At 34.1% G+C, this 12,946-nt stretch overlaps 1 protein-coding gene across 5 annotated transcripts in view; it reads left to right on the forward strand.

The window, feature by feature from the left end:
* The window catches only part of WDR27 (WD repeat domain 27), a 97,077-nt gene that overhangs the window by 11,943 nt on the left and 72,188 nt on the right, over positions 1–12,946 (forward strand). For all 5 annotated transcript variants that reach the window (XM_085219799.1, XM_085219800.1, XM_085219797.1 and 2 more), the window contains 5 exons: positions 2,026–2,097; positions 3,046–3,149; positions 5,276–5,365; positions 8,856–8,977; positions 9,533–9,666. In XM_085219799.1, the coding sequence (XP_085075925.1) occupies positions 2,026–2,097; positions 3,046–3,149; positions 5,276–5,365; positions 8,856–8,977; positions 9,533–9,666 (522 nt within the window). The remainder of the gene's footprint in view (positions 1–2,025; positions 2,098–3,045; positions 3,150–5,275; positions 5,366–8,855; positions 8,978–9,532; positions 9,667–12,946) is intronic.

Here is a 12,946-nt window from a genome sequence, read left to right on the forward strand (position 1 = left end):
TTTACATAGTGTCTGTTTTCAAATACTATGTCACTTAAACCCAGTAAGTTTTTTTCCCTTGTTCTACTTACATAGAGCATTCTCAGATCAACCTAGGGAGAAGTATGCCATTTATTTCCTCCCAACCATCTTTTGAGATAGGCCATGTTACAATTTTATGAGCTGTACAACCTCTCTTTATTGGTATGGTGTTATTTTTGAAGAACTTACAGGATTGTTGTTTTTTATTTTTATTTTTCATTAGGAGCTTCTAAAATCACTTGAGGAACAGTTCTCCAAAAGTTTGCTGTAGCTTTGCCTGTTTTTCGCTTGCTTTTAAAGGTTTATCTTTTGGAGAACTCACACTCAGATGGAATGAGTAGTGTTGTGTTAGTGTTCCCCACATGAATGGAGAATTTGTCAGTTTCTCAGAGCCCCAGGTAGATCATAGAGAAGGCACTTCATTTTTGGTACAGATTATTCTGGACAATACCATCCTTTTGTAGTATAATTGTTAGAACATAGGTAGAATGGTGCAAGGTATTACATGAGAAATAACTCTTACTTTGAATGCAAGTGAATATTGGAACTGGGGAATCAAGAACCAGCTTTTACCTGTCAGCAACAGATTTCTTTAAAGTGATCTGAGTGAAAGTCTGCTTATGAATACATCTTCAGACTGCAACTGGGAGCTGTGGTTTTTATGTTCTGAGAACAACCTTTAAAGACTGGGATCTCAAAATAGATTCAATCATTTTGAAATGATGAACCTGTTTTTGCTGATTTCTGAATGTTCTGTTTGTGTTCCTAATTCTGTGAATATAGAGATTGTGTTGTCTTTTCTCTCCAGTTTCTCTCAACCTAAAAGCCTTGGATAAGATAGAATGAATACAATCACTGGACTACTAGTTTAAAAAAGTTCTATTCATCCCATTCCTAATTCCATGACCTAGAATTTCCTTGTTTAATCAAAGCCACTACTGAAGCATCCCTTGAGAACATGACTGAAACTATATCTGGCTTAAGGACATCTATGAATTTTCTCCTGCATCTCTTGTATCTTGTTTGTTGCTTTGCTTGTCAGTTGAAGGAGTTTTTGTGATGATGTGTGCAATCATTGTGATGATGTGTGGGATAGATGAAAACTTTTCGTTTATCCCACCACACAGTGTTCACTGTGGAATATCCTAAATTACTTTTGAATGTGGTGTCAGACTTCTCCCTTAACCAAAAAAATCTCCCCTGTGTTTTCCTGAAGTTTCAGACATGTGAAGATAAACTGTTGAAGCTGAGTGTTAAAATGTACTGCAAGATGGAGTGTCTTTCACTCTTCAGAGTGATCTCAATACAGCTCAAGCTCTTGCAGGTTTTACTAAAAAATGTCTCAATTTTTGATATATGTTGTGCCGCTGCTACTAGAAGATTTAGAGCTGTGTTTGCTAAGCATAGTTTCCAGAGAGTCTAGACTCCATTTTTTTCAGGGAATGTAGCTGAGAAATATAATAATTCCGCTCGGATATAGCAAAGACCTCTTTGTTCCATTTGCTTTGTGTTTATGGTAATGATTTTTTCCTGTAAATTGGTACTGCTATATGAAGGAATTGTGCTTTATGTGTTGGCTTTGTGTTTTGTTAACTCAAAACTTATTCTTCCATTTTGGTTGTTCCAATTTTATTTCAAAATCTTTATTGGGCATTCTGTCTTTTTCTTGAAGCTCCTCTTGTTTATTCAATCTGCAGAAAGAAATACCTGAATACTTCATCTTAATGGATTTTGGCCTTCAGAATGCACTGAAATAAAGTAAATAAAGCATGGAAAGCAAAACTTTAGCTGTAAACTGGAATATTATAGATCACTACAAAGTTATCTTTTTATCATTCAGTGTGTACATTGTCTTACTTACAGGCATTCGGAGTATACATAAACAGTAAGAAGTAACTAGGATTGTTTTTTGTTTGTCAAAAAAATGACCACAACAAGAAAACCCTGCTTCTCTCATGAAAAAATGAATGTTTCATATAATAGAGTCTTTGTCCTTTCTTGTAGAATGACTATGTTTTCTCCAAATACTAAACTGAAGAAAAATGATGTATCAAAGTGCAAGACCAGGTTTAAAGGGTAAGTAACATAGCAACTACTTTAGAGGAGGAACAAATTCAAATAAATTCTATCATAAACATGTTTTTAACTGCTTCTCTCATAACTGTAGTTAGGAGTATCTATGGAACTAAAACACATTGTAAATTTGCTGTAAAATGACTGTAGCAAGTGATTCAGATCTTCACCTGCAATTCTAATATGAAAAACAGCTGAATGTGACAAAGTGAGTTTTCATGATTTCATATCATATGCCTCATTTACTTCTAAAGTTGTGTTGTCTTGAGCCTAATCAAGCTTAGTGTAATGGAGTTAAATAGAATATACATGAAAAGGTTGCCCAGAGAGGTTGTGGAGATACGGAGATATTCAAGACCCATCTGGATGCCTACCTGTGCAATCTGTTGTAGGGCACCCGCGTTAGCAGGGGAATTGGACTCAATCTTTTGAGATCTCTTCCAACCCCTGCAATTCTGTGGTGGTACAATTTGATCAGAGGATTCACAATCATTGTGGACACAAGAGCTAATGTTTTGTTCAGTATGCTGTTAAGTAGATGATCAGTGTCCTATTTCTGTTTATATACGGAAGTATTTTTCATATTGCTTACTCTCACAGCAAGGTAGTTGGCATTTTTAATTAATTTCACTAGATATTTGTATAATTTAAGAAATTTGATTTTTTAAATTATTTTTGTAAAATTCTATGTTAATTCTTTATTTCATAAATTCATAATAGTTGCTGATGTGAGTAATTTAATTATGATAATTTTTAATTTATTCTGATGCTTATTCTGGATTTAGCATAAATTCTCCAGGAAGTATACACATTAAAATATTTAGAATAACTCTGCAAGTGATATTTATTTCATTATTGAAATGGCAATAAACTAGGTTTAGACATCTCAATAATTTTCCTCTTTCTGCTTTTCCTTTATTTATTTATTTTTTATTTTTTATTTTACTGAAGTAAAAATAAAGAATATCCACTGGAAAGTTCTCCTCCAATCAATCATGAAGCAGAAATATCCGTTAGTTTTCAACCAACTAGAATTTGTTGCATTCAGTATTCTGGTATGTACAGTTTCATTAAATGTACTATTGTGATCTTGTGGAAACATAACAACAAAATTTGTGTAGTGTTGTTTATAAAAGCTGTGGTTTTCCTAGGTAAATTCCTTGAAAAATCCAGCATCTGCTGCCTGGTCATCATTTTTTAACTTGCAAAACTATACAAGCTGCTAATATGTGTCAATTAAAATCCTCCTTTGATTTTCTATCTTTTTGTCCCCATTCTATCACTACTCCATCACAACTTGAAAATTAGTGGTCTTACACTTCAGAAGGTTGTCTACTGAGTCATTTACTTGATGTCATTAAGGCATGTTAGAAGCTGAAGTTCTGTTTCAAAAGAATCAGAATACTCCTTTTTTTTTTTTTTTTTAAATTGAAGATCATTCAGTATTTACATATCTATTAAGACTATAAAAAAGAATTCTTGAATATAATCCAAAGAAGGATATATTTTTTAAAGGCTTTGGAGAAGCAAGTCTTGTCATAGCTTTTGTCATTTCCAATCCAGATAAGTATTATACAGGAACGTTTTCCTAGGTCAGCAATCAAGTGTATCACTGAGTACATAGTTATGTCAGTGCAGGTGCTGCAAATCACAGGATATACGAAGTATTTAAAAATATGTATCTTTATAAATATTTTGGGTACTAGAACAACTTTCATCTTTCAGAAATAAAAGTAAGCTAAATGCAGTCTGTAACTTCCTTAAGCATACTTCAACCCTAAGTGTTCCCTACAGACCTGTAAGAAATTATTTTTTATGGCCCATAAGGGAGATCAGTTGTGGGGAGCTTATTTCTTGCAATGGTATGTCAGCTTCAAACTTACCAGTCAGCTCTCACGCTGAAGATACATACTGCCGAAACCTTAGAAAAAACAGGGAGACTTCTGCAGAACAGCACTAACCAACAGCTTAAAGACTGTGCGGAGTGCAGGGCATGCATTTCTTTGAGTATTCTGTTCAGAAGTAGATATCTTATTTTTGAGAGAAAAATATTTTAGATCATTATTTATTGTGTTTAATTACTGACATCTGGAGAAAAAGCCAGCTGAAATATTGCTGGTGGCAAAATCAAAATGTAGCACTTTGTCAATTTAGTATGCTAGTGTATTTAATAATTAGTAAGATAGAAGAAGATTCTGGAATGCTTTTTTTTTTTAGCATATTCCACTCCTCTATTTTGCATCTGATTTTTTTAAAATTAACTTTTAGTAACTGGTTCTCAGAGGTTATAAATACGGATCTCTTATCCATTTCTATTTTCATTATTTGTTTGGAAAAAAATGTAATGTGAAATTCTGAAACAGAAAGATGGATGGTTTTTACTTAATGGAGAGCGCAGAACTGGTGAATCAACAGTCAAACATGATGCATTTTTGTCACCCTTTCCACATGTGCCCAGGAGACATAGGAAGAAGTTCGGAAGAAGACACTACTTTTAAAAAATGCATTTCACAGTGAACCCAGTAGCGTTCATTGATTTGAATTATGCAATTCTGCTTTCTCTCTCATTCCACTTTTTTTTTTGTTTGTTTGTTTGTTTTTTGTTTTTGTTTTTCCCCCGTTAGTTCAATTTGCTGCTTTATTATTTTAATAGAAACATTAGGGGAGTCTAACCTGGCACTGTGTTGTCCTTGCTGATCAATAATATAAACGAACCATCCAACTGTGCTTGAATATCTTTGGGGATTATTTTATGATGTTGACAAGAAATCTGTAACTTCTAAGGACTAATCCAGGATGACTGCTATGTGCTGATATATATGAGAAAGGAATATAACTTTTAAGATGACAATATGAAAAATGAGTTTAAGTCAGGAAACATTTATATGATTGCTAAAAATTTATTCACTTAAAATTTGTAGCACTCTTATATAAAGCAAATTTCTGCAACGTGATGAGTAAGTGTTGCGAGAATATGTCAGGAACAGAAGAAATAGTGTATAAATTCATACTAAATTTTGCAGTATGAGTTTGTGATGTTCATGCAAAAAAATTGTTAGATGTTAAATGAATACTTAGTATTTGTTTTGTTGTAGTGGCATGTGTAATTTTTATGAATAAAAGGATAGCACGTTATTTCCTTTTTTGCTTTCAAACATAAATCATCAGAATATTTTTATAGGAGATGGAAATTACCTGGCCTGTGGGCTGGCTAACAAGACTGTACTGATATTCGACTCTGATCTCACCAATACACATCACGTTTTTACAGGTAAATTTGTGAATTACATTAGCAAAGAGTAGTATATATTTGAGTTTAACATAAAGTGCCATGTTAATAAACAGATTTCAATTACCTCACCCTCAAAAGAACAGGAGTGAGAAACGCTTCTGAAATAGAAGTTAATGGTCTGATGAGTTAAGTTTGTTTGGTAATTTAAAACTTGTTTTTTATTTATTTATTTTAATCAAGAAATGGAAACTAAAACTATATATGTTTTTAAATATAGCAGCATTAACACCTGTATTTTGCTGATTACTGAAAATGTATTTATGCAGAGAAGAGTGGGGATAACAACAACTTTGCTTTAAGCCTACTATTTTCAGCTTTGTTCCCCAAAGTTCTCAATTAAAGTAGATGTGCATTCCAATCAGTGTTGACTCCTCAGGTGCCTGTGTTCTGTCATGAAGTACAGGTGATGTTGATCAGCTTTAGAAGGGTTACATCCAGCTTGGGCCCTTTTGAAGAACTCTTCTTACAAAACCAGCTAATGTGCTTCAGGTTATGGGAATACTGAGCAAAGCCTGTTTTGAAGTTTGCTGGCCTCTTGCAAGCCAGCTGACATTTTCTTCACTGTTCTTTGGAATACTGGGGACCTGAAGTCTTAGGTTCTTACTCAAACTTCAGATTTTCTTAAAGTTTCTCATGTTCCTTTTTTTTTTTTTTTTTTTTAATTTTATTCTCATAATGGTAATTAAAAGCTTCCAAGAGATTTTACAAAATGAAAGCCCTCACATAAAGTTTTGCTTTGGGAGTGAAGTAAGTACTTATCCAGTACCTCTGCAGTTTTTTTTGTTTGTTTGTTTGTTTGTTTGCTACTTTCTGCTTGTTTTTATTATTTGGTAATTAAAATATCTTCTCTATAAACCCTTTTGCAGATGTACATTACCAGAGAAGATATTAATTGCTGGCTGTAGCAGAAATGCTCAGTCACAGCTTGAAGCAGTGATTGAGCACCTGGTGGGAAGGCAGGGCCAACCCAGAGGAGCTCAGGTGCATGCAATGTACCTGAGTGGCCAGAAGGGGTGGAGAAAGGATCCACCCCATCCCAGATCTCAATTAAGTGTTGGCAGTGGAGGCAAAGATACCTCTTGCTGGAGATGCCTACCTACCTCAGGCTTTCTAAGTGTAAACAGATTTTTTTTTTTTTTTTTGCGTGTGTTGTTTGATTCTATGTCTGTAGTTGCTGCATTTGAGCATACTCTTGTTTGCTGTAGCCTGGAACTTTGCTACCCCACTATCACTGCTGTGTTTTCCATTGTATTACAGCTGGTCTAAGTCTGTTAGTCTTCCTCTAATTTGGTATTAAAATACTTGATATGGAACTTCAGTTGACTGAAAAGAAAATGTGCACTAGAGGGCAGCATGAGCACTTTGAATGTTTTAATTTTGTATGAAGTAAATTAGACTTCATCTGGATAAATTAGGAACATAATATGGACTGAAGTTTGTTAATTTTAACATATTTTCTTGTTTTCTGATCAGCATCAATATAAATTATTATAAGCATATAATTTATAATATATATAAAAACTTATATAAAAATATAAACACAATAATAATAATTTTAGCTTCTGATGACACTTCTGACTTTTGACGTTTGTTCTTCATAGTTTTTTTGTTTATCTGTTTATTTGTTGATACCAAAGTGGGGAAGTCTGATTCTTGTAGAGGCTTTTTACAATTGAGGAGAGACTATAATTCTTAAAGTTATCACCTGTAGACAGATTGTTATTTATTTATTTTTTAACTAATGAAGTAGTTCTATGGAAGTTGCTGCAGTGGTACTTTCATTGTCTTTTTGCAGAAACAGCTCAGTAATAAAAATCTAATGGATGAAATAAAATACTGCAACATTTGAGAAGTCTTAAGGGATTTTCAGAGTCCTGTGAAAAAATCCATTTAACTTATCATATAATGCTTAGACACTTTTCTTTTGATTAATATTGTTTGTTTTGTTTTGTTTTGTTTTTTCCAAGTTGAATTTCAGAGATGTTTCTTGAAAATACTGTTCCATTGAATTTAGGAAATTATGGCTGTCTTTGTTTGTGGATAAGTTAGCTTAGTGATTCTTTTGTAACTGCTGTGTTGTGTTTCATGAGACTGAACTTTGAAGTTAGAGCTCACAAATTACATTTTCTCTTAAAGTCTTTAGTACTTTGTAGCTTTGAAAAATCAGCTTTTAAGCATTGAAAGCTAAGCATTCAAAATTAGGTTCATTTGAAGCCTGATTCAACTCCTGATGGCTTTTAATGTCCCAAGTAACCTTTCTAAGATTCAGGATTTTTCTTCCTTCTGAGCCGTTCTGCAGCAGTTGGATTTGTTGCATGCCCCTGACCAAAAAAACTAAGAAACAAACGAAAAAAACAAGTCAGGCTTTGAAAGGTACAGGCTTCTGCCTTCGGTTTTGCTGGATTTCCACACTTCTGTTGTTAAGACTGTCCATAGAAAAAGCTACCTGGTATGAAGCAATCAGGGCAGCTTATCAGTCAGAGGAAAATAATACATGATTATTAATAGGATCAGTGTGGGCTAGATGGCATCTTTTAGGCTTTCCCTGAGTCAAATCTGACTAGAAGATAAGTGCAAAGTGCTGTGTTACATGATGATCTCGTTTGCCATTTGGGCATTGTAGCAGATCGTAGAACTCTGGGTCTTAATAATCTCGGCTGCATTTTGAAATATTTGGTTACCATGTTGTTGGCAGAGTGAAGAAAACCACCATTTTACTGCATTCAGTTTTGGGCACAGTATAGAAAGGACATTGAGGTGTTGGAGCAGGTCCAAAGAAGGGCAATAAGGCTTGTGAAGGGCTTGGAGATTATACCCTATGAGGAGAGACTGAAGGAACTGGGGCTGTTCAGTCTGGGGGGGAAGGACGCTGAGGGGAGACATCGTTGCTCTCTTCAAATACCTTAAAGGTTATTGCAGTGAGAGCAGGGTTGGTCTCTTCTCACAGGTGATAGGATGAGGGCCTTAAGTTGCACCAGGAGAGGTTTAGGTTGGATATCAGGAAAACTTCTTTACAGAAAGAAGTTAAAAGCACTGGAATAGGCTCACCAGGGGTAGTTGGGTCACCGTCCCTGGATGTGCTTAAGAAAGCTTAGCTAGCTTTTATCTTTTAAAGTATTCATTTATTCTAAAGATAGATTTTATTCACATTTTTTACGTTTCCTTTCAAGCCCCTCTTATACTAATGGAATCAACATCATACAAATATATATGCGATTTCAGGTAGAATAGATTGATATTTCTATGACCTTATTTTTTGTATTAATGAGAACATTTTCCCATGGATTTTAGTGGGGGAAAAAGAATCAATGAGTGGTTTACTGTTACCAGTTTAAATCCAACCATTTGAAGCCTATATTTAAGTGCATTTTAATGTTATGTATAACTGTATTAAAACAGTATGATTAACTCTGGAGAAATGTGTTAGTATAAACAGGATTTATGATATTTCCATTATTATTTTTATTAGGTCATGATGGTGCAGTTAACTCTGTTGGCTGGAGTCATGACAAGAAGTGGATAGTTTCTGCATCAGATGATAGAACTGTAAGAGTCTGGTCAGTCTGCAAGAATGAACCTGCCCTAATTCTGGTAATTAGAAACTCCTGTTAGTTTAGTTCACAGAAGATGCTACTTTGCACTTTGATCTAATTTTATTTTAATGGTTCTGTAGGAGGAACGTATGGATGGATTTCTAGAGCTAGACTGGTAATCATTCAAGCTGATACTATGATCTAGGTGGTCTTCACTGCCTTCAAATTAGGCTTTTGTCATGATGATCTGGAGAAAGGTCCAGTAGCCAACTCTAGTGGATGTGTCAGGAAGCTTTTGATTTTAACATCTGCTATATATTTTCTATTTGCATTGGCTCAGCTCTGCTTGTCTTCCTATAGTTACTCCACAATTCATGTGTACATTTAGACTCAATTGCATTGGATTCAATTGACTACAGATACTCTCAACTTTACAGCCAATTAATTTAAGCAAAATGAAAACTTCAGAAATAGGAAGGGCAACTACGTAGTAGGTTAACCTTCTGGTTTATGGTTAGTTTAGCAGGGAAATTATGCTTTAGTACTAGCTATCTCAGACAAAAGATGCTTAGTGTCTTAGAATCCATTCTTAATAACATGTCTTGTATTTCAGGGAAAAGAGATGTTCCACAGGGCTGTAGGCTTTGTGCAATTTTATTTTATGGATACGTTTATATTGCTGTGCTGTGGAGCTGAATTTCATCTATTAAGTTTCCATCTAGATGCAACAAAGGATGACCTAAGACGGTGAGTTAAATCCTCATCAGCAGAGCAGTGAAAATACATGAAACTCCTTTTACTTTTTGAGCTGAGATTTTCTTGGGGGGGTAAGGTGGGATGGAGGGCTGTCTTAGGAATGATATTTAGATGAAAGTGTTGAACAAGCTAATTGACAGAACAAAGAAATTTTTGCGCAATGGAGTAGTGGGGAAAGGAATTATCAATAATTCTTATACTGCATGCTTTATTTGGTGCAGGTACTGTTTTACCATTACTTTTAATAATCTGGGACTTCCTATACTTTACTTTCTACTTGTTTACATCGGTATCTTAAGTTATGATTGAGTAGCTTCTGCAATTTCTCTTCTTGGGAATATTTTTAATTGCATTTTCTTTCAGAGGCTCCAATACGCTGCATTTTCTGTGAAATGGAAGTGGATTACTTTCATTTTTAATGACTTTCAATCTATTATATTGTGTCTAATTAATTTTCTTATGAATCTTTTTTTCCACGTTGTTGGTAGCATCTTTCATGCACTTTTTACTAACCGCTCTATTGATGATTAACTTGCTCCTCTTTTCTGACATGGAATCAAGTCTTCCTATTTAATCTGTCTGTTGTACCTTTTTTGGATGTTTGTTCACAATTGGAGCTAAATTGTCCTTGTATCTTTTTACCAAGTTTTCTGATCTTCACTTGCTCCTGCTGGTTTTCAGCAGTATATTTGTCTAAGATATTTTATTACATCCAAATATATATGTACTTATATATGCACACTGTGTTTTTAAACACAGTGTGCGTTAAAAAAAAAAAAACTCCAAGGTTGGTTTCTCATTGTTACCACTGTATATTTTTTTAGAAGAATGGCAAAGTGAATTAAGATTACGGCACTGAAGTCTATTAGTTGATACTGTGAATAGTGTGTTATTAAATAGTATTGAGCCTCATTCATAGATGGAGAAGACTGGCCAGTTTCCTTGGATGTTTAGCCACAGTTCACGTTTAAATACTTCTTTGAATAGGAGTATTTTTCTGGATGGAGTATGTTGATCTTTACTGAAAAGTTATATAGTCCTTAAAAAAAAAAAAAAAAAGGGGAGAGGATAATTACATCAGTACTTTAAAACACGTTTTGAAAACACATTTTCCTTCATATTTGAAAAGTAACTAATGGATTGTGATCTAATTTCAGTTTGTAAATTTCTCCAAATGTTTACTTAATTGTGGGTTTCAGTGATCTGTCTGTTTTTACTGTTAATGGAGAAGTATTTGTGACACTAACTTCCATTTCTTGTCAAAATCCTTAATGGAGGATGTGCTTTGGCCCTTAGTTATATGATCTTAGTCATATATTGTAATAGGAATGCACATAGACACAACACATAGGCTGGAAAATCAAATTCAAAGAATACAGTTTCCCACTTTCACTTTATTGTATATATGTTATATTAGAAAGATAAAACTAATGGGGGGTAAGGGGAGAAGGAATTTGGAAGGCAAATAATGAGATAAATTGAAGGTGGGAGACAGAAAAGATGATTCCTGTTCCCAGTTTTGCTGCAAATCTATTCAGAGTAAGCTAGTAAATTCAGAAAACAGGCAAATCGCCTGTGCCATTCCTAACTTTTAACATCTATACAGACAATATTGGAGGAACTTAGAAAAAGAAGACAGAAAATAATACGCTGCTCTTTTGTACCCTTCTCTCTTCTGGTTTTTTTTTGCTTTTAAGATTTAGTTTAAAATGTTTTTTACTGCTGTTTTCTGGGCTTATGCCTCTCAGAAGAACATATCCAGTAACAGTAAAAAATTCCTTCGTCTCAGATGGATGTGAACTGTCTTTAATCTAGCTAGTTCAGATGCTAGAGGTATTATGGAATGTGTTGTAGTTGTAGAATCCACCTAAGCAATTTTGGAAGGAATTTAAACACTGACCTTTCATCGTGTACAGTGTTTCTACGATTGCTTTGTTAGAAGCATGTAATATCCTGGTTTAAAGCTGTTAATGTGTGCGGAGTTGTGCTTATACCAGCATTTTTGTTACTGCCATGCTTTCAGTATTCCTTGATGGATTAACACAAACTCAAAAATATGCAATTAGGCTCTCCAGGATATTAGTGTAATGCCAGAAGACTGAACGTATAATTGTAGACATTACAACAAATCCACAAACCAGTCTGAGGCTTGATTATATGCATTGATTAATCTCCAGTACCATTTTTTTTAATTTGCTTTGACATTTTCTTGTGGCTTCCCTCCAGTTCATTTCCCAGCATTTCTTTTATGAAAGATTGTGTCATTTCTTTTGTTCCTCACAACTTTTAATTTTGCCTTCTGAGTCAAGTTTGGAAGAATGCTTGAATGGAGCTGATTCAAGGAGAAGCTGGATCTAACCCCCCAGAGCATGTTTTATATCCTTAATTAGAAGAGCATGATTATACCATCTGACTACCAATAGATTGTTACCCTATTTTGGATGGGAGACAATACAGTGACAAATCTTATCAATGTTTCTCTGCAGAATTTTAAAAACTATTTGTTAGTATTAGCTAAGCAGTAGAACAACTTATTTAAATGGTTAAATGCTGGTTGAGTTTCAAAACTGTAATTGAAAAGTAGAAAATAGAAAGTGCTCTTTATAAATGTCAAGGAGGATATTTATTGCAGTTCTGGGAATAAAATACAAATTTCTTGATTTCTACGTCTGATTGATCTCAAAATGTTTCACAACCTAAACAAATTTCTTTGTGTTATTCAAAATTTCTAACCAGTGAATTTCCATTGTTGTCAGCAGTTGTGCCTGCTGATGTGAAGAGTAGCTGTTTTGTGTTTAATTTTTGAAAGTTTTTAATTCTTTACTTTGTATATGAATTTAAGCAAAACAAAATCTAATCTTGTTTTGCATTTAGTTTCATGTGCTGTTCTAAAGACCAGGAGGAGCTATTTGGAAAGAGTTTAAAGTGAATAAAATTGCATCAAGTAACAGAAGCATTGCTTTTTAAAGTGATTAATGTGATATAATGCCTAATATGATGAAATGTGAAGTATTGCTAATGTTTTTTTTTAAATAAACAAGCTATGTTCTTCCGCTGAAAGCAACTATTCTGTAAATGTATTTTCCCCCAGAATGACCATATCTCCAAAATATGGATGACATAAGACATTACAAATAAGACACTTAAGACTGTTATCAGTTTCTAGTGATTGAAGGTACTAAAGGAGGATAGAATTGCAATTTGGATTATATAAAAACTGTGATTTCAGGATTGTCAGCTGAGATTATGTGCTGTGCATAGAACTGGAGAT

Source organism: Meleagris gallopavo, chromosome 2, assembly GCF_905368555.1.
Source record: "Meleagris gallopavo chromosome 2, MGAL_WU_HG_1.1, whole genome shotgun sequence".
NCBI lineage: Eukaryota > Metazoa > Chordata > Aves > Galliformes > Phasianidae > Meleagris > Meleagris gallopavo.